The following is a 22,914-nucleotide window of genomic DNA, read 5'->3' as shown; positions in this document are numbered from 1 at the left end:
GGAGAAATGTATAATTCACTTAACTTTTGAGAGTATTTTCATGGTCCTCTGAGAATTGTACCACTCAGTCTTCTTGTCAATCTGATTTCAAAAGGAACAAACTGGCAAAAAGATAAAATGTGTTATTGGGTCAAGTCATACAACTACTTACGACTTGTACACATTTTCACACTTCACAATGGGTGTGAGCATAACAATGCAGGGTGGGAAATATTACGGAAGTATGGAAATACCTTCAAGTCATGTATGGACAAATCTATTTTTAATATTCCCATAAACCAGCCTTGACTTCCTCATTGAGCAGATTTTAATTTCTGTTCATAACCGTTTGTTATATTAACAACGACCCGTTAAGGGATCAATTTGATAGATTTAAGACATGTGCATACATGCATAATCTTATTTGTAATGTGTTTACGATTCAACACGACCCTGTTCACACGTTGTGCATTATGTATCTATTTATGAAGGTAGCGCCTTGGGTAGTAGCAGCTGCACCTTTCCAGAGTTATATCTTTTGCCATAAATTCCCTGTAATCTGAAACTTTACAAAATCTCATAAAACAAGGAAATACATTGGGAGTGAAAGTTTCAAGTTGTATTTTCTATATATCTCTTTTACACAACACCACTTTCTACAAACCGATCCAGCAGCCAGATTTCTCTCTCTGTGCCAAAACAACTGCAGGAAAAAGTTGAACGGGTTAAGTTCGTGATGCGAATTGAGAAGTGGATTTAATCATATCAAATTACAACACAGGACCAAACTCAAATCGTGGACTTCCTCTCAAACTTCGAATCCGGTGAGAAAGTTGAAAACGAGTACGCAACAACGTGCACGCCGTCTGTATATGCACACGTTATTTACACAAAGTTTACCAACGTCCGGTTGATGACGATGATGTCCACTGTTTTGCTCGTTTCGCCAATTGCAACAGCATCTTGGTATGTGTTACCAATGTATCGCAAACTTTTTCAATAGTAGCATTTCAACTTGTATTGTAAGCCAAGACATTTCAGCAACAAATGAAATCATGAGAAAAGACAAACAAAAGCTTTAAATCCAACAACAAAGACGGAAGGAATTTGTAACGAATGGTATCAGAGTACAATGCCCCATTGAATGTTTGGGTCATTCTTGATGTCACAACCACACAGATAAAACTTTCACAATGCGAACCTTCTGCAAATTGCAACTTTTCTGGGTTCCTTGGTGAACTCAGATCAAGGATGAAAAAAGCTGATCGGATGGTCTGATTTTGTGAAATGACTCGAATAGGAATGAACTCTGCGGTACATTTGTAATTTATATGGTTCACCCTCCATCCAATTGTGGCTGTATTTCCTTCTTTATTGCTTCGACTTTATATTACAGTCAATTATTATAAGTTTGTGTTGGATAAATTAATATAATGCGAGACAGACTACGCTGACTTAATCTCGACTTGACACTTTCTCGTGAGACAAACAGCAAAGAATGAAAGCACTTGGCGTTGCGGAATTGAGCACAACTTTCTCACGGCTCTCTCAATAAAGCGAGGGTTAGGAGGAACTTGGTAAAATCCTACCAAGTCAAGGGTTTATTTGAGTCAAAATGTAACTGTGGTGTGGCAAATTGCGTCGTTTGTTTTAACAAATGTCTTGACGTGAACGCAGTTGAGTCAAAATCTTTCGGTTTCAGAGTTTCGATGTTCTACTTATTTCTTCCTTATCTTTTCACCCCACGCTATCTTACTATTGTCCAACGAGCAAGTAAATAAATTCCGATGTGAATCTTTTAAGATTTTCTGTAAATAAATGTAATACACGTGTTTGCGTTCTTGTAGTGCATGGACGGTATTCAATTTTGGAGTCATGTTTGACCTTTACTTTCAAAACCTTGAATTTAGCTCGTTCTGCACCTCTAATAATTCGACCGTAGGGTGAATTATATTTAAAATTCATTCTACGTACCCCATTCTCTAGCTATGCGAATACATGTATACTCTCATCCCCTGCTTATTGTCAGAGTTTGAAAAGATTGCGTAGAATCATGGAAAGTGTCATATAAAAAATTATACATATATCTAGTTTCTACTATTTATACAAAGACTGCAATCATCACATTGGTCGCAGCCTCACTTTTCTGAATAATCGTTGAAGACACTGGTTTAGAGGAGACGGGAGTGGTACTTGGTACATGCTCTGCATCACAAAACTCAGAATGGGGACACATTTCGCCAAGAATCTTGAACCAATCTCGAACTGAATTGTATATGACGGGGTGAACAGACTGGGAAAAATAGCTATGTCCAGAATGCATTAATTTGAATTATAAATTCAGTGCAAAGAACACCAGCTACGTGCAAAAGTCTATCTGATTCCTTAGAATAGAAATTCAAATTCTGACCCCCCTAGAATATGTTATAATATGAAAAAGTGCATTTTAAATGGGAGTCTATTTTTCGTCTTAAAGGCCGTACGAAAACGAGAGTAAATTTGTCGTGGCCAACTCTGCAATCCAAACGAGAGGAACGTGTGTACCTACATATTTCAGGTTATCTTAATTTCGAACATTGTTTCAAGGAATCACAATTTATCCACCAAACGAACGCCACCGCTTCTCACTTGAGTGGAACATTTAAATTCACCCCACTCACACGTACGTCTTATCGTAATCGTTTATGGAGAATAAAGTCGAGCGTGTTGCAATTTTAAAGTGTCAATTTTATGCTGAATAAAGGTGCCCTGGTTCTCTATGTAGTACATATTTGCACAATTTTGTTGGTGAATGGAGAAGTCATGCGGTCGTTGGTTCGTGTAGGTCATTGAGGACTTTATGAAGATAAAATTATCGCCTAAATAGGCTTTTAAGTATTCCGAATAAAGTAATAAATGCTAACGGCGAAAGATTGGAATGGATTCTACATATCGCGTCATTAAAATTAACATAATTTCACGTTCAGCTTAATAAATGGCCCATTTTGTCACTTATTATTATCAGGCAATATTGTAATTTAAGTCGTGTCGGTCGATATTTTGTTAATAAAGGCAATAATAAAATAACTTTACGGTGCCTGCGGTTCTCTGCGGTACGTGTGGATTTCTCCGTAATCATGAACATGTTGAATGATTTGTTTGATTGATGCCCAAGAGAAAACGGGAAACGGCGGACGGAGTGCAAATATTTCAGTAATGAAATTGTATGCGGCTGAAATAAAGTTATTATTATTATGTTATTATGCTCTCTATACTATGTATCACTCAAACAGATTGAAGTTTATGTACGGAACCGTGGGTGTACCCCCACTCGTTTTTCATTTCATGTTTTACTGCGGAAATCCGATAAGTACAAAGCAAACTCGTATTATTACTGGTATTACTTATGTACACACGCATTATACGCTTTGCATGACTTTAGAGTCAACAGCAATTTTTACCTTTGTTTCAAATTGAGAAAACCAAACAGAATGTTGATTAAATATGGTTCGTTTACCACCAGCAAGCAACAAGGCACGTTTCTCTCCTGTAAGCATACAACCTTTCTACTTGCTTCCCTAAGTATGACGGATTGACTCGACAAATAATAAACTTTGGTATTTCTTGACGTCATAAGGAAGGAAAGCATTATTGAGATGGCTGACACTGACGTGAGACGGGATAAAGAGAAACAAGTCTCCAGTTTGATTCAAAAGGTGTTTAACAGACCAAGGATGTGATGCATATTATTAAATTTCGCAAAGTCGGGTATGTTGTACATGTATACTTTAAATAAAAAATGGCAGACTGCCCTTGACATTGTGGAAGATGAAGAGTTATAATGGGCGTCGCTTTGACGTATTACAAGTCCGTTTTGAAGCATGCGAACGTTTCGACTGCGAGATAACGTCATTGGTGTTAAATTACTTAATTAAATGATATGATCATACATCTTGTATAATACAAGTGTGTGTACCTAGTGAATTCTAGAAGAGTGTATAGACTGTAAGTACTATATATATAAATATGCATAGCCGTGTAGTGTGTGTTGATTTAGAAGTTTCTACAGGTTTGAAGCTCAAGGTATGGCGCTACCCGAAAATGAATTTGTGACATCAATATGGAGGTGAGGACTGTATAAAAATGAGTGAACGAGTGGGAGTCCTTCAATTATTGCAAGACTGCTGCGGACGGCGAGTATTAGATTCCTTCATCATTTGATGAGAATTGGATTGCTGCTGGTTTGCCCTGAGCCCCGTCCGTCCCATCATCCCAACTTTCTCCACTCTTTTATCCGCTGCCCCTACGAACGTAACAGCCAAGAGCTTGGAGGAGCAACACCACAAGCTCTACGATTTCATAGCCTCGCTTTCTCTCACTTTCTCCCTTTTCCTGTGGCTGGATTCGTGTTTTCCTTTCAGTAGGAGATTGAACACTCCACACTACACATGTCATATTTCAACAGGGATTGTGGTGGTTGCGACAGAATATATTTGCATTCATTCGAGTGACTGATACACAAAGAATCAATTTTACACTGCGGATAAAGCTATTTGCGAACGAGATGGTTTAATCTGTAAACTCAACTCCAATTTATTCGCTCGTGCACACAGAAGCAGGAAGCAGCAGCAGCAAAGAAGATATACGGGGAGCATTGAAGCTTTATAGTTGGTGGTGGATTTGCTGAATGCATAATTCGGCTTGCGGAGGAACAATACTAAACAAGGACTTTGTCGCCCTATTTCGAGGAAACGTCGCTGAGTCTCCTGTGAATTTGAGATTGGAATTTGTACTCGAGTGTGATGTAAGCAAGCCACATTAAATCAATAAAAGTGACACTATCTTCACATCCCAGGAAATATCGCGTCCCAACATAGCTTGTGATGGTGGAGCAAGTAGTTGAGGGGTGAAAATAAATTTATTAAGGTTCAGGGCTACGCACTGAATTGTTAAAGCACAAAAACCGATTTATCCACATCTGGATATAATAAAAGAGTCCAATCTGTCTCAAGTTTAGTTACCACCTTCTCAAGGAAAGCAACGATCGAACAATAAACTTGTGGCTGGGTGTTGAGTGGATTTTATTCAAAACTATAGCTATACCATCAACCTTCCCCTATCACCACGTACCGTTTTGTGAACAAGAAGACGTTCAGAGCAGGGAAGAAAATAACTTCAAAGGTTTCTCAGAAAATTCTTTGATTCTTAACCACTGCATCGAGTTTGTGGATGAAATAGGATTGCTTTTTACGATTTGTTGAGTGACAAAGATAAAGCTGTATAATCATATCACTGCTACCGCGTCCTATTGAATCAGAGACTGTACTTATTCAGTTGACTCTTAATGGACAGTACCAAAGTTTGTGACACAATCAATTTGCAAGGATACATACGAAAAATTTTTAAACGACTCAATTGACAATTTTTACAAAGAAAAAACATGTCCAACAACGACGCAAATTCAGATCATCAGATGTACATGGGGACGCTCCTGGGGAGAAAGAGGTACACTTGATAGCTCAATTTTCCCTGTTTTTCTTTGCATCTGTCTGTCACGATATACGTGGGTGTTTTATTATTGATTTTCAAAATGTATGTTCCGCACTGTTTCTGGCCAAACTTTTGATGAAATAACAAACTTCAAATACATTTAGGATGCTGTGATTTTTTTCAGTTCTGTAAGTTATCATTAACGCTAGCAACAACTCATCAAAATTTACCTCGAAAATATGCCAAAATTTACGACTTGATTTCATTATCATCCGAATACCGTTTATCCCTGATGTCTTTCTTTAAGTTTCGATACGAATAATAATCACTAAGGGTCAAGTCTGGACTGAACGGGGTGTGGTTTGTGCAGGTAAAGAGATTTTCGTCTGCAGCAGCCCTCTAAAACAGCCAGGTATTTGGTGGTGCGTTATCGTCTAAAAAAAGGCCAACTCTTTATTTTGACCCCACGTTTCTTTTCAACCGCAGGACGCAGCACCATCGGGGTTCCTGCACACACAGCATTGTAGTATTTCCAGCAATAAATTTTATAAGGAGGAGACCTTTGGTATCCTTGAAAATGGTCATCATCAATTTTTTGTCAGATTTTTGCACTTTTCAATTCACGGGCGGTGGCAACCCCTCGTGCTACCACTGAATGAGTTATTATTTGGTCACCGGGTCATAATAGTATACCCAAGTACCATATCCAGCTAATAAAATATTGAGCAGATTCAAGTCTTTATTTAATAGGCTAAAATTGGCATTGCAAACGTCGACTCGGTCCTGTTTGTGAGATGCCGAAAGCAATTTTGGTACCCAAAGGACGGAAACCATTTTTATACCGAAGTCTTCAGTTAACATGGAACAAATTGTTGTTTTTGGAACACCCATCTCATCTGCTAAATAGGACAGTTTCAATCACGGATTTCTCATTATTGGTTCCTCTAGTTTCCGGAGCCTTTCTGTGGAAGAAACGGATTTTGAGCGTCCTGGCGACTTTTTGTCCGAGATCTCTTTTCGCCATCATTTAAAATTATTGGCACAATTGAATTTGTGTTTTGTGTTGGGCAGTTTTCATCGTAAATTTTAAGCATTCGATCATAAATCTGCGACACGTATTACCCATCCAGCATTAAAAATTAAATCACACTACGATATTTAATTTGCAAATCTGACATTTTTTCCGCCGAGGTAAAGTTTGCCGATTTATTGCCAGCGTTTATGTTAACCCACAGGGATGAAAAAAATCACAGCCTCCTAAATGTATTCGAAGTTTATTATTTCATCAAAACTTTGGTCAGAAACAGTGCGGAACATACCTTTTGAAAATCAATAATAAAACACCTACGTATAAAACTGTGTGCTTGCATTCGTATTAAGGTTAACCTAACAAAGTAATTCTTTTTTTCCCATTTACAACAAGTTGTACAATGTCCTAAAATTTCGCCTTGTTATTTGAACTTCTGAGCCTGGTTTGGGGTAGTATAGAAATTTTTTTGCAAGTAGCACGAGAATTGGCTCAATTAAGTTACATTGCATTACAAAACTTCGCCTGTATATTGCGGCTAAGTAAACAAACCAGCGTTTCATCTGTGGGCTGAGCAAGTTTTCATATTTTCTGTGTTTTCGTTTCCTGTAAAATGTCTGGAGATGTGAAAATACACCAACAACACAACTGCCCTCAATACGAGAAGCTCATTCTGCTGGTGTTTTCTCTGGCTACATACGGTTCTCAGAGATATATTTGGATGCATGTGATCGAGGGAGATCTCATAAATTATTCGCTACCTCTAACCCTGATGGTGCAAAACAATGAATTCAAATTCGCAAATTCTGCTTGTTTCTCTGTGTAGCAGCTTGACTTGACTTTTCTGAGTCGCAAGCAGTCTTTGTTTTTCGCAACTCAGTTATCAACACGAAACGTGTACATGCATAGCAGTCCTGAGCCGAGATGCATATAAGCCCTCTGCTACATGTACATATCCACACCTCTGAATAAAAGGTGTTAATTCAAAAGAGCAAGGTTCGCTATTTTTTGAAAATATAGGAGAAAATAAGAAAACTTTCCACCTTTTCAATAAAGGGCTGACTGAACCTTTTCAATTCTCCATTTTTCAGCAGCAGGGGTGTAAAGGTTGTGCCTGGCTCGATTTATTGAAAATTCAGCAAGATTGAGAAGTGACGAGCTGGATGTAGCAATGAAATACGCGAAACACGACTTTCTCCCAGAAACTTTGTACCTGTATATTAGAGAATTTATAAACCAGTCTAAGCAGTGGATAGGGGCCAATTTGTGTTTACTACGATGCAGAGTTGTCCTCCCTACCTCCCTCAATGGGAAAAAGAAATGGAAACGGAATAAATGAATGAATACATGGCTCAAACTGTAAGAACAAAATATAACCCGAGAAATGCCACTACTGCAGAGTGATAAAAAATCATTTTGAAATAGTGGATTCAGGACTCACAATTTCACAGACACACTACAAACGCTCATTTTAAATGCATGAAATTGAATGTACGATGTGTTTCAGCTTAAGCATATGCTGTAGAATGCATGCACATGTACCTACACTCATGTACATATGCAACTCCTCAGTCTTTTCCGCAGTACAGGAACTGTTCCTTGCGTAATTCACTGCAATTGCATTATGGCACTATTTGTTTTGTGAATTGTGTTGAATGAACACAATTCCAGGCTTCAGGTTCCGACAAACGAGAAGTTGAAACAAGAAATGAATGAATGATAAATTGCTTTTAGCATCATGAATTTACTGCAATGCAATTTGTAGCGCTCCACTTTCACCAGTTGAATCCTACTCATCCGGCAAGAGGAACGTTTCCCTCAACTCTAAGTGTAACAAATGAGAACCACAAATCTATTAAAGTCCATGCTTACTTGAAATATGTATATGCCAGGCGTTGAGAATAGAATATTATCATATGTTTAATTTCCAACCCCCATTTCATGTGTAAGAATCCCTGTTTCTAGCCGTAGGAATCAGATATGCAGGATTCACTAATTTAGCAAAATGATCCCCACTCATAAGTAATCTTACAAATATCTACCACCAGTTTCCTTCAGGACTTTCTCCTCCCACCACTATTCACGTCCTAATTGTAGTAGTTGTGTTCGTTTATTATAACTTAAAACTGAATCCATGTACGTAGAAGGAGTTCACTGTTCACAGCAGGGAATTAATCGGATCGAGAAATTCCTTCTCGTAGACGGTCATAATTACCCACGGCGGTTTAATGATAAGAAAGACTGATCGTAAGTTAAGCTCGTGTTGTGCGTGCCACGCACTCGGTTATGTGTGTAAATGGGGCTGATGAAGATAAAATAGTACGCGAGATGGGAACATTAAGATCCTTAATTAAGTTTTGATGCTTCCCAGTTGCCCCATAGAATCGGGGGATGTTGTTAAAATGATTCTAAAAGACTGCTGCTTATTGACTTAGACTCACCGGTCTCGGAATGCATTAAACTAATGGCTTGAAATTAATCCGAGATTTACTGCCTGTTTACAAGCGGTGCAGGTGAAAGTATCTTCTGTCATGAAATCCAGCCCATTTTTCTTGTCCTATCATGACCACTGAGAAAATGTGGATTTTTATTATTATCTTTGCGGTATCATGCACAAAAGCTTTTAGCACTAAACAAACTCGAAAATAATTAAGCGTCAGATTAAGTGCACACATATACACTGTTAGGCCATGCTAAATCATGAAATAGTGTTCATGTATGTAGTAGAATTGGTGTGTCTTATTATGTAAAAACCATTTGGGAACTTGGGAAGCAAAAGGGAACTTTGCCATTAATATCAGTAGATATGCATATATCACTTTAATAACCAACTTATAAATTATTTACATATTACATACGAGCTCCAAGAAAAGAGAAAGTTCAAAAGAGAAAGCGTGTAATGTTTTATTTTTAATGGGTTTGGTTTAGACTTTAAGTTTACTGGTGTAAATGAAGAAAAGAAAGTGTAAGGTTTTGTCTTTCACCGAAATATTGCTATTTATCTTGTTACTAAATGTCTTAAAATATAAATTTCGTGGCAGCGCAAATAAATTTTTTTCATCATTATTATGGTACCTCTTATGAGGAATATATACAATTCCAAGCATATATTTTTATTTTCAACATATAAGATTTTAAAATTGCCCTTGGCTAAATTCTGAGAAAATCAACATGAAAATGTATTCAATTATTTTCATTTGCCTTATAGTTCAACACAATTGAACAGTTCATTCACATTATGGTTGCTGAAACCCTAAAATTAAAAAACAACAATCTGTACGTGCTCTGAAATAATAGATTTTCTTATTTGCTACGTAATAACTTTTCTGAAGAAAAGAAAACAGTTTTCGTTTGAGACAGACAGGTAAAAAAAGATAACTCGCCAACAAAAACCAAAACGTGTTTTTCGCCAGCATTATTATTTCTTTGATATACTAAATCGCCCATCGTTTTTCTTTCAAAAAATAAGATGGATGTTGTTGGAGATGTTTTGATCTCGCTCCTTTTGATTCAATTTAGCGAGATCTTAGGTTATATATATGCCTCATCGAGATCCTCATCCACTTGCAGCGGACCATATGTCTTGCCCGTCTTCCACTCTTAAATATGCTTTCCTGGTGTGTATACTGTATTGGCATCTTCTGCTTTGGATGTGTCTCACATAAAATATGATTCTTGTTCTTCTGAATTTCAGGGAGCAGCCAATGTTCACCTGCAAGGCCCATGTATTTCATATTGATCCGATGACGAAGAGGTCCTGGGTCCCAGCCAGCGCTACAGCCGTCGCCGTTTCATTCTTCTACGACTCTGCGAGAGGATTGTATCGGATTATCTCAGTTGAAGGGAGTAAGGTACGAAACAAGGCAAATGCGCCAAAACTAATGTACTTCTTATACCCATATCAATGAGCTAAATACATGTTGGTTGGTGGATGGAACGTAAAAAAAGAGTTGTCAGTCGCGTTTGGTGGTTTCCTTTTCTCCAAAGTTTTATATTTACTCGGTCAGTCGAAACGCAGTCTTCGGGAAACATCTCAACTCCAGCCAGTCTCCATTCCATGCACATGACTTATCAAGTCCAACTTATCTTTTTGTGCAAGGAAGGCAAGAAAAATAGAGGAAACCAGGTTACGTGCTTAAGTTAATTAAGACGTTGATTCAAGAAAATGAGGAAAGGAAACGAAGTTGAGGGAGAAAAATGATTGTTTTCATTTTCAGATGTATTAAGAAAGGCCTTGTTTTCTTTTCTCGTTTCTCTCCCAATTCTCCTCCTCAGTTTGAACAACAGGACCAACTTTCTCTCCACAATCACTCCTGGTATTAATCAGAGTCGACCTCACTTTGGGTTTATTTAGTCGAAAACAATTCTTGTAATTTGAGTGGAGGAATGCATATTTGATTTGATGAGAATGTTTCGGTGGTCTACGTGCATATCTTCACGAATCTATCAAAGTTATGGACTGCACTTATTTTGTAGTGTAGTACTTGTGCATAGGATTATCCATTCTTGGTCGCGTAAAGGATCAATCTTGTAGATTTTCATCAGTACTTTAATCTCACTCACTTTCTCCTTGACTAAAATTGAGGGAAACAAGGAAGAAAAAATCTTCATTTTCATCTTGATGGGCTCATCTTCACTCAAGCGTTGATAGCATTCGCTTTTTCCTCACACTTTCCATCCAACTCAAACTCAAGTCGAGTCTTTAGTTGGTTTGCTTATTGTGGGCGCTGGTACGTACTTCTGACTCAAACGTGGATAGAAAGAAGCAGCAGAGAATGACTTGCCTTATTTGAGGGAAAGTTAGTCCTCAGGGAATTATTTTGCCAGCCATAACATCCTGCACATACAATGCACTATGCATCTCTTGTTCTTGGATGAAGAAGGACATTGCCAAAGAAATTTTGACGTTTTATTTGCTCACGAAGTGAGGACAATGCGGTAGATTAAATATACAAGGAGAAAAGCAAATATATATTAAGTATAATCCATGTACATGCAGATAGTCTGGTACATACATATAACGAACAGTATTACGTAAGTCGTAATCGTTATGCTTGTCCTTTCTGCTCCGTCAGCATTTGTAAGATCTAAAAGATTGTCATTATGTATGTCAAGTATTGGTCGTAAAATTTAAGCACCCAAAACTCGACGGTAGGTGTTTCCTCCCGGATAAAATAACTGGTTTAAATCATATTAGAATTCGAAAAAAGTTGCAAAGTAGATGAACCTCCTTGGCCACAAATTCTATTAACTTGAGAGAAACGCTATTCCACAAAATTCATCAAAATGGGCATCTTGTAAAATGCAACCTACTTCCATGCTAGCCAAGCTCCTTCGTATTTAATTCTATTGAAAAGAAAGTATGAGAGAGTTGGTCCAACCTCCAAAATACTGACAAATTTAGACTTCAAAGCAATTCTATAAAAAGCTAGACGTTCTTCCAAAGTAGATGAGAAACCGCACAGTTTCCGTTCGTGGGAGAGGAGAGAGAGAGAGAGACACGATTTGTATTTGCTAATGGTGGTCGGTTGAGATTTCCACTTTCATCCAGATTTATCCCACCGCATCCATCCCACAAAGGAAACCGAAGGGAGTTCCATCGTGGGGAAGGAGCAGTGTGGTCGTGGAGAAAGTGAGAAAAATGAAAAAGCAGCAGCATTCGTGCCATTTGCCAAAGTTCAATTTCCTTTTCCGGCTGGTGCCCCCTTGCAAATTCTGCCAGCGAGAGAGACTGAAAGGCCAATACTTCAACAGCACGAGCAGCAGACTTTTATTAGGAGACAGGCCAAAGAGGTTTTAGTTGAGTGTGGGACTAAATACACCGACCGACCGAATGACACCAACCACTTTCACTCACCCATCCAACCAAACGCATACAATAACATATCGAAATGTGCCTACATTCTAGTGATAGAAAAAAATCTTCTTCTGGAGGAGTGCCCTACACATACCTTGATACCAATGTCATCTTTGGGTCCCCATTGCAATATTTGATAAGGATGGAACATGATTACGTAAATATCTCTGTGTCTACTAATAACAAAGTCTTTTTGCAAGTTTTACGGCAAAAGTTATGAGTAATAATAATGCAATTTGATTATGCAAATTAAATTGGTGGCAGATTTGCCTTATACAAGCCCAATTTACAGGATTATGAAGACAGCGAGGCAAAGTAGAATGGGAATAAGTTTGTATTCTTATTGTAAACTTATCCACACTAATTTTACAAAGTATATGTAAACCCCGTCCGTGATGGCACAACTCGAGCAATCAAGTAATGAACAGAAATTCAATTTAAACTAAAACTATCAGTGAAAGCAGGATTATCATTTTGGTGTCATATTGAATTTTAGGCTCAACTTTTGATTGAGATTCTTCTTAAAGCTATTCAATCATCTTTTAATTTGATTCATTCCTCCCGCAGCAAACCCTAACCCTTCAAGAGTGTCTGCAAACTGTGAAAATGTGGCTTGTTAATTGAATTTATTATGTAAACTCTCCTAAGTGGATTGGTTTGTGACTTCAAATCGTTGCATATTCCTCCTCACTTCTTTTAACCACACAAACATTAAAGTTCTGACGTGTACGAAAGTCACAGAGAAAAATTAGGATTTCTGGGGACTGCTCAACTCCCGATGTATGGACTTAAGGCGTCAAGAGTCAGAAGTAACGTCAGCATATAATCACCAACTACTAACAATGAACCGGTCGCCCGTTTTTCTCTAGGAATCTCTTCGAATGGAGAAAAAGTCGAACGATATTTGTAACTTTTCTCGGAGCCCTTAATCTTATTTGACTCCTGCACACCAACGGCTTTGTTTTGCACTCACCTCTCCTCTTTACCTCCGACTTCCTGATGCCACCAATTCTTCGCAATCATTCCACTTAATCCTTCCGCTCCCGAGTTGAGCAACTTTCACTTCCACATCCACACACTTTTTCACTTGTGTCCGTTGGCAGTACGGTGAAAGTTGGACGACGGTTGGTGTGTTGGACGGTTTGAGTGTTAGGTTAGGCTGCTGGTGGTGGAGGTGGTGCAGAAAGTAAATTAAAATCTGCCCCTCGAGCTGTACATGAACTTTTTTGCTGCTCTCCAAAGAGGAAAAAACGGAAATGGCCTAGGAAGGTTTGGGTTTGGCTTCGTATCTTGCAGTAATTTGTCACAAAGTTACAAAACCTTTCTGAGAAGGGGGAGCTAAACTGTAGCCCAATAAAAAGTAGGGAATGAAATCGACCAGGACAGGTGGCAGGAATGTAAAAAATTTAATTCCTTGCTCGTGGTGAAAGTTTTTAGGAGGAAGATATTCTTAAAGCATTTATTATCGCATTTCATATTTTTTATACGTAGGTAGAGAAACTTCTTAAGTTAAAAGGATCTCGGAAATAAAAGTAAATGCTTACAATGCAGCTGAATAAGCGGTGTATGGCAGGATAGTCTCGGCTTAATGGACATTATTGGCTAGATGGTGGAGTTATCACTTTATACGTGAAAGCGAAGTGTCGACACTGTGTACTCCACAACGACGACGAGGATTACGATGATGATCGAAGTACTCAGGTGGCCTTTTGACTTTACTCGGTTTATGAGTCGTAATAAAGCCATCAATTTTTTCTTCACTTTCATCTCGGTGACATATTTACTCAAAAAATTAGAGGTGAAATTGGAGGTAAAAGTCTTTCATGCGCAACCAACTTGGCCATACATTTTAGTATTTGGTTTGAAATTGAAGGGGAACATTACTTGCAGGCTCACTAAAACTTTGGCCGAGGTTAAGTGACAAACGTTGTTTGTTGCGTGTCATGCATGACAGGAAATGAACCTCAAAATAGTTCCCGGTATGATATTGGTTTCACTTCAATTGATAAATATGACACGAAAATTTACTTTATGCAGAACAACGCGCTGTTTAAAGTGTACAGGCGTCAACTCCACGTCTACCAAGATATTCATGTCGTTAGCGTTAAAACCGTTGCATGAAATCATATTAAATATTATTCAGTTTTGCTCAGTGTGAGGTTATTTTAGAATGATTTTAATAGAAAATATTGCTTCAACACAAGAGAAATTTTAACAAAACTGACAATTGGATCAAAAGTGGTAAATTGAAAGTTTGGAATTTGCTTCCAGTTGATCTTTCAGGAACCTGAATAATTTCGGAAGGTACGTTCCCATTTCCTCCTCCACCACCTGTTTAATGGTAGAAGTAAATAATTGAAGTAATAATTATTCAAATATGCATTAATCTACTATCTAAATCTCTAAATAAGATGGCACATACGAATAATTCCATCTCCGCTGTTGCATTTTCCAGTTGTGCATGATCTGTAATATTTAGTGTAGTGGGCGTCCGTTCTAATTTCGTTGATTACCAGCGGCACTTTTTCACAATCTCTCACCAAAGAAATCACTTTCCCTGTAAGGACGAATTCGCTTAGCTATTTATAGATTAAGATAGGATAGGAGGTTTTACAGTTTGCCACTTTGTTAGATCTAACCTGGAATATCTGTGAATTCCGTTCGGAGAATGGTGCAATATCCGGTACAATTACTGACTGTAACGTCCCCACTCGAAATAGCCTCTGGGTTTGTTAGACAAAGTTCGTCCGTAGTGCTGCTGCATTTGTAACAATCCCATCCTTGAACTTGCGATGAAACTTGAATCAGAAATGAATTAAATAAATTTGATGTTTTGATTGTATTTATTTTATTTTTAACAAACTTACCAATTTGTGCACTGAAAAGTACAGTTACAATCGCAATGAAATAAAATTTCTCTACTCTGTTTGGAAAGTAGATCATATTTGACCTTCGAAATAAAATAATTATTTGCAGAAGAATGCTCAATAATAATATTTATGGTTAATGGTGTACAATTTATTAATTTTCACAATTTCTTGTCATACCCAATTATGCATATCGTATGTACATACATACATGTGTACGTGATATCATGCGCTTATCACCAACATTCTGCTATCAGCTTGATTAAATGCCAATATCCTAGATCAAATGCATCATATCGAATATGTATGAAGCTAATGGGTGAACGTATTGGTTGAATTTTATCAGATATGTATAGATAAATACCCATTCTTATGACTTGCCATTAATGCAGGAAAAAGGATCATGATTTCTCATAATTTGGCAATCTGCGTCAGCAATTCGGTATGTACGCAATGTTGTAAAATGAGCAACACTAACTCTCTAAATTCGAAATTCTAATGTAATGGGAAAACATGAGATCGTGCAATAAGTTAACCATATTAATTGGGAAAATGAGACTATGGATAAAACAAATCTGCTCCGTCTTCTGCACCTGAATGAACGTTTATTCATTTCTCGCCCACTCAGACGTCTCCTTTGAGACATTTGATAACAAACCTGGCAGTAGGACGTGAGGACAGCAGGAGGGACAAAGTGGGGCAAACGACGAGGATTCCCATTTCAGTAGTGGTGACACGACAAAGGACGGTTTCCATTGTGTGCCAAATTACCAATCTTTGCCGTGTCCAGTGTCCAATTGGACTGACACTTTTGCAATGCAAGCATCCACCACTGTACGGACGGTCAAAGTAAATTCTGCTCCCCACGTACGTACGTCTTGACTCTACAGCCAGATATCGATTGAATTCATTCAATCAATCCGCATGACATTGCAACTCATGATTTTCATATTAGCGAATTGTACACTTTTACGGGATCTTGAGTTCATTTCCTCGGGCTTTTTACTCAATTAATATGTTCCTGCCCATACCTCATCCATTTTGATATGAACACCAGTTGTGTGTGTATTCAAGAAGTGGAGCAACATTATGATTAAGAGGCCTTGATTTCCTTTCATTTTCGTAAGACAAGCTCTACCTATCTGACTACGCTCTGCCAACTACATACGTACGTATTCCTACTTACTGCGGAGAAAACTTGGTATTTGGTGAAATGAACTCACATTTCATTTCGTGGTTTTCATCCGTCATCCGAGGAAAGTTGATCCTGAAAGCAAACCCCAGCAGGGTGCCTTTTGCAAACAAACGAATATTAATGATCCCTTTGGTCGGGTTTCGAATGGAAATGACTCCAATGCTTTCTACGCTCTGATCTGAATGCTTTTCATTATTTTATTTCCAGGCCGTCATCAATAGCACTGTCACGCAAGGGATGAACTTTACCAAAACATCGCAAAAATTTGGACAGTGGTCAGATGTTCGGGCAAACACGGTGTATGGATTGGGGTATGCAATTCCACAATTACATAACACATACATACATATTTATTTGCCAGTTGTATAAGCTTGCATGCGTAACCAAATTTCATTTCTTTGCAGATTTCCATCAGAGAACGAGTTGAATTTGGTGAGTGTCCATGATCCATCAGAGTTCCGCCACGACGGCGGTCATTTATCTGTATCACTCGTTCCTTTCACTCTGCGACATTCCAAATAATGGATGAGCATCCTTTTCTCTCTGACACATATTCAGATAAATTCAGATTTCCCCAAGTTTAGAGACATTATCAATTTCAGCATTGAAACCAACATCATCTAAACAATGATTATTTAATAAAAGTTGTTATGCACAGAACTGGGCAATAATTCTTGTGGATTGCGTATGTACATACAGGGCGTTGGCTGGTATGAATGGTACATAATTGTAGATTTTTAGACCTCAACTGTTAAGCAGATAGTATCATCTCTGGTTGTTGGTGATGACGACGACGAAGGGCAGTGGTTAAGCCCATTATTATTTGCTTCACAAAATACTTTTGCTTCCCATGTTGTTGCCCAGAAAGAGCTGCACCCACCCAACGCCACGCAACATCCCAACTGGACTTTCACTCGCACGTTTCCTTCTCTGGGCTGCACGAAGATATATAAATCCTTCTATTTAAGCATCTATAAATTGTTCTCAGCAGATTTATTTTGCAACAAAGAATGCTCGCCATTTATCACTTTTCATTGCAACCCACAATGTGTTTTATTGTTTATGTGCTATTTTGCTGAGGTTATTATGGGACTTATTGTGCATTCCGTAATAAAAATGTATCACAGATAGCTTCGGACATAAAAATATGACGGTTTTTTTACTCTATAACCAAGTATTGTGTCAGGAGGCCTACGTAAACATACAAAGTGAGGACAAATCGTTGTCTTCTCTAAATAAATAAAATTCAAGGCTAGATTAGTTCTAGCCTTAATTCTAGGCTAGATTATATCATACAACTAACACCGACGACAAATCAGAATCAATAACAAGATCCTTGCTACGATGGCTGAACAAGTAGTAAATACATGAATCAGATATCTATCCATGTAAATCACACAATTCTTATTCAAATAACGCAAATATTTAAAATAAGCAATCCTTACACTTCTACTTCAAAATCCACTCTATCCGATCTGACATGACGGTTCATGTCTGGACGGGAAAATGAAAATGGTAGGCTTATCCCTTTCACATGAGGAGTGAGTTGAGTTGTATTTGCATTACTCGTTGCGGTAGTAGTCGAATAAAAGAGAAGTGAAAATAAATATGTATGCGCCACTCGACTACTTTGAATTGAGATTTTGTACACTTGTTGGAATTTCCAATTCAAATTTGAATGGACATTCGAAATCCAGCTCTGTATTTCATATTTGCGTCTTTTTTCCCCTTCGCCTCCAACATTATTTTCAATCGTTCTGAAACTCCTTCATTCGTGAGACATGATCATAGTTAATGTATTCAAATTAGGCGAATCAAATCCAACGGAAACAAATACATAATTTTTTTCATACAATAAGCAATCCTCGAGTTAGTCATGTGGCATAACGAGATATTCATTTTGGGAACTAGGCAGAGAACGACGCGAGTAAGCGATGTGAGCTCGTCTTCCTGCGTGGGAGAAAGTGGAGAAAGTAGAGAATCATCATCATCAAGGATTACAAATTCGAAACGATATCGTCCCACCCCAAGCATAAAATGCAGATGTGCAGCCGTGTGTGTACTGTCCCCAGACGACAACGTCCAGCAGTAACAGCCGAGAAACATATAACTGCTACTTCTCATCCCTATCTGTTGTAAATCTTGCCATGCGAAGAGAACCCTTGTTCTGTCCACCAGTTTTCAGCCATTTCCCAATGTCGCACACACACCATTATCGTTCTTAATGGACAAAATCTTCAATCTTTGTCGTACAGAGTGGATAAGAGTTGTTTTAAAGCGTTTGTTATTTTCCTACGCTCTCCCCTCGTTTGCTAAATATATATACGCATCCTGAGTAGGACAATTTGCATTACCTATCCACTTCTATTTTTTAGACTGCAGAAGGGAGGGTAGTGGAAGGAATAAGACGGTTGTAAATAAGTAAAACTGAGGGTGAAGGGGCCAAATGCAGATTCATGGAGTACGTATGTTTTCCAAAATTTAGTAGAGCTTCTCCTTCTATCCAAACTGCATTAGACCTGAACTGATTTCCAAGTTTAATGTTTTTCTAAATGGCATCTTCTCTACAAAAAGTGTTTTTTAAAAGAAATGGCTTCACGTTAGCTCGAGCAGCAGCAGAGAAAGTGAGACAAAATGAAATGCAGTAAAATGGTTTCTCGTTTTTATCTTTGTGCAGTTGCTCTCACAACCGCTTGCTTATACATGATGCGGAGAAAGTTTACCGATTTTTCTCAGACCTCACTTCATCATCTTATATATGAACCATAAGTTAACTTTGAGATAAGTGGATGCCACTACTGCCACTAGTACGACGACGGCCAAGCAAGACTCGTTGTACGAAGTTCTTCCCGTAGCTTTTTCTTCGTCCGTCCAAGCAATCCACCACCGCAGAGGAACGATAAAAGTGCTAACAACGATTTTATGAAACACAAAAAAATCTGTCTTTGCTTCACGGTCTGCCAGCAAGAGAATCTCTCTCTTCTACTTTACGTTTTATGTTTTGAAACCTTATCTTGCAAGAGTTAGTGTTATTTTTCTTACAAGACAAAGATTAAGCACATTCCATTAAAATAACAACGTGTCAAAAATGCGTGTCTTGGGTGAGGAGGAGTGAATTTTTTTAGGGAAAATTATACTACGGGTTGAATACCCAACATGCACAGATAACAGAATCTTGGTGATGATATGATTATGTGCACAGTGCTTTGCAAGCTATTATTGTACATACAATCGGATAAAACTGAAAATCTCTCGTTAATGTTTCTTGCAGTTCTTTGAACAGTTCCAGGAGATTAAGGAGGCGTGTTTGAGATCGGGAGGAAAGCAACATCAGTCCTCAGTCCTCTCAAATATCACAAATGCAACGATCCCGGTTAGTAAAAAACAAACAACGGGGATGTAGGAGGAGAATTAACTTGTCTCTTGTGCTGATTTAGCCACCAAGTTTAACGGCAAGTCCTCTCCTCCAAAGAAATCAGATTTTGCAAGGACTCCAAACTCAAAGCGCATTGCTATCTGCAGCTTCTCAGCTACAGAATGGTCATCAGAATCATGGTTCGTAAATTATAAATATTTCTAGTTTTGCTTGTGGGAAAAGGTTATGTAATAAGGAATTGGTTAAATAGGCCCAGATGGTTGTGATGCGGATGGGAGTCACATGAGTGATGCGAACGCCAACTCTTTACTGAAAATGGGTTCACCTCTGCTCTCAAAATGTCCAGGTATCGGGGGAGGAAATTGCATGGACAGTCCGAAACATGGAACTCTCCGACAAGGAGACAAGTCCCCAGAGGCCCAACTCAAATATGAGAATGAACGACTGAGACTTGCTCTCGCTCAGAGGTAAAGAAAGTCCAGCAGCAGAAGTAGAAAGGAGCAGCTAATAAATAAACAAATGACCACTTGTACCTTTGACAAAAAAGATTACGGACACACACAGATTGGAAGTTGTTGGTGCGACCAGTGAGATTTATACACATAGGACGCTCCTTCATTGTATCTTGTTAATAGTTGTTCCAAAATTGTACACACATGTAGTTTGCCAGCGCCACGAGGAGAAAGCTTTATGTTTATTCCTGTCTTGATGGCCTTATCCAACCCAGTTTGCGCGTGGGTTGATGTGGTGGTGCTAATGGGAATGTAAAGTTGCTTCGACTTAGGAAGCGAACATCTCACCTTTCCACTCACAGGTTTTGATGTCCTTCCCATATTCCAACTTTCACAAAAAATTCAATTTCGTTCAGATTTTGAAAATCCTTACAGTTTCATGATACCTGAGAGTCATGCTCTATGGTATCCATGAATTTAATCGAAAATTGATTGTCCTGAAAGAATTGAAATGGGATAAAATGATTTATACAGGGATTACCAAGGACCTTCATAATGCAAGAATTTTTGAAATCTTAAAAATAGAATTTTTGGCGACCGTTTTACAGAACAGGTTTTTTTGCGTTTACATTCCTAATATACAGTGCGAAATAGAGCTCATGAAGTAAAACACATGAGAATTCTACTATTTTCATAATGTACAAAAATTCCAAAAGGGCATGAAAATCTGTGAGTGCAAAGGTGTCATTCATGCTCCCCTCTTTCTGTAGTTAGTACATACATATGTGTACAAAAGTACATGGTTCCTTAATAACCTTCCCTTGTTTCATGTCCAGGTTTACGGCATTTATATTACTTTACTTTCTCCAAACTATCCTCCCACCCACTACCACACAAATGCATTATGATGGTGCACAAATCTTCCCTATACTCAAAATTGCATACAAAAACTTTACCTTTCAAGACCTATTATTAGACCTACGTATAAAGCGTGTTTTTATATGAATTATCACATTGCATGCATATCTATAGCATTTAATGAACTACATATATTAAGTAACTTTTTTGAATGCAGCTCTGCCAACGCAAAAAAGTGGGAGGTGGAATTATCGACGCTGAAAAGCAACAATACCAGATTAACGGCAGCTCTTCAGGAAAGTACCGCAAATGGTATGTTATATCATGAAAAGGGGCTATTTCAACTTAATTTTGTTAGGACCAGAAAAATGCATGGAATGTTACACTATTTTACACTTATTTGTTCATGCAGTGGAGGAGTGGAAACGCCAACTGCAGGCGTACAAGGAGGAAAATCAGCGATTGAAACAGGCCACGTTGGAAGCAGAAGCAGCGAGAGGTACGTACCCACTTTTAAGTAATTCATATAAAGCAAGTTATTTTGAGTAGATTTTTTTAATAAATTGGTGTCTACTTTATAGGCGACTCATCCGCCGCAGCAGAAATTCGCAAAGAAATTGGGTCAATGAGGGAGAAAGTGGATTTTTATGTACAAACGTTGAAGGGAAAAGAGGAAGAGATTAAAATGTTGAAAGATTCCAGCAAGGAATTTAACAATAATGACTCAGTGAAAGTAAGATACGATTTTATGGGTTGTCATTTTGGTTGATAAGTAATCAGATATACAATGTTGAATTTAATTTTGATCAGGAAAACGATATTTTGAGAGCAACTCTGCAACAAGTTCAGGAACAACTTGAGACTGTAACTGGAACTCAGGAATCTCAGAGAAAAGTTTTGGAAACGTTGAATTCTCAGTTGACACAAAAGATTCGAGATTTGACAAATATCCGTGAAGAGTTGTCCACAGTTTTGCAAACCTAAATTATTTTCAGCAGTTTCTCGCAATTCATACTCGAGGTGTACATTTGGATCATCGTTTCTTTTATTGATAGGAGATTACGTTACATGGAGTTATTCATAAAACAGACTTTAAGTTATGTATTATGTATGTAATATATATAAGCGACGGGTAATAACAATACTATTGTTACAATAGTTAATTCTAGTAAACATCAAGTGTTGAGTAGTATTTGATTACGATAATGTACTAATAACTACAATAATAATCCCGCATTTTCAATATCATATTACCTGGGCACATTCAATTTCAAAATATTATTTCTTATCAAAATTCCTAACCACTATATGTTATGTTATGTATGTGTTTCTGGCTCCTTTGAGTGGGTGCGGCGGGCTAAAATGTGGCCAAAGCATCAAACCACTCGGGGGTTCTTGTTCACTCATGGGGAACCACCACAACATATCCAAAGGGCATCTAAATCTGAGGGGGGCAAATAATGAAGCTCTCCTCCAAATCAGGTCTGACTTTGACCATTTAGTCCTGGCTGATGGGGCCCTTGTGTGTACATTTAATTCCAACAGATCTGACCCCGCTTAGGTTTCCCATGTTTCATTTCCTACTTGTCGGGAACTTTCTGTATTGTAAATCTATTAATGCGTATTAATTAAATATCGAGTTTTATTCTAATTCTTAATGTATGCATTCAGCAGCTATTTGAATCATTTAATGAAATTGAAACTTAATTTAGACGTTGATACTAGAATTTATTTAGAGTGTGCACTGAATTACTCTGTAAGGTTATACATAGTTAAACGATTAATCAATGTGCAATAAAAATTCTTATTTTCTGACCTTTCTTCAACCAAAATT

The 22,914-nt window shown here is 38.0% G+C and overlaps 2 protein-coding genes across 3 annotated transcripts; one reads left to right on the top strand and one right to left on the bottom strand.

The window, feature by feature from the left end:
- Positions 1–4,077: 4,077 nt before the first annotated feature.
- Positions 4,078–22,912, top strand: LOC110843659 (homer protein homolog 1). 2 transcript variants are annotated; one of them, XM_022089664.2, is made up of 11 exons: positions 4,078–5,463; positions 10,170–10,326; positions 16,602–16,705; positions 16,799–16,826; positions 19,666–19,767; positions 19,832–19,949; positions 20,021–20,237; positions 21,298–21,392; positions 21,493–21,579; positions 21,662–21,813; positions 21,891–22,912. In XM_022089664.2, exons 1-11 carry the CDS (start codon positions 5,399–5,401, stop codon positions 22,062–22,064), a joined length of 1,299 nt encoding a protein of 432 aa, XP_021945356.1. In that variant the 5' UTR covers positions 4,078–5,398; the 3' UTR covers positions 22,065–22,912. The 2 variants fall into 2 exon arrangements, with proteins under 2 accessions (XP_021945356.1, XP_035703609.1); XM_035847716.1 differs by lacking the exons at positions 4,078–5,463; positions 10,170–10,326 and adding an exon at positions 15,776–16,066.
- Positions 14,486–15,398, bottom strand: LOC110843661. The gene is made up of 4 exons (XM_022089667.2): positions 15,200–15,398; positions 14,972–15,130; positions 14,755–14,889; positions 14,486–14,663 (listed from the first exon to the last, which is right to left on the bottom strand). The coding sequence occupies exons 1-4, from the start codon at positions 15,273–15,275 to the stop codon at positions 14,527–14,529; spliced, it is 507 nt and encodes a 168-aa protein (XP_021945359.1). The 5' UTR covers positions 15,276–15,398; the 3' UTR covers positions 14,486–14,526.
- Positions 22,913–22,914: the final 2 nt, after the last annotated feature.

This window comes from Folsomia candida, unplaced genomic scaffold (genome assembly GCF_002217175.1).
Source record: "Folsomia candida strain VU population unplaced genomic scaffold, ASM221717v1 Fcan01_Sc002, whole genome shotgun sequence".
NCBI lineage: Eukaryota > Metazoa > Arthropoda > Collembola > Entomobryomorpha > Isotomidae > Folsomia > Folsomia candida.
Note: the sequence above shows the minus strand (reverse complement) of the source record. Positions and strands in the feature narration are given on the sequence as shown.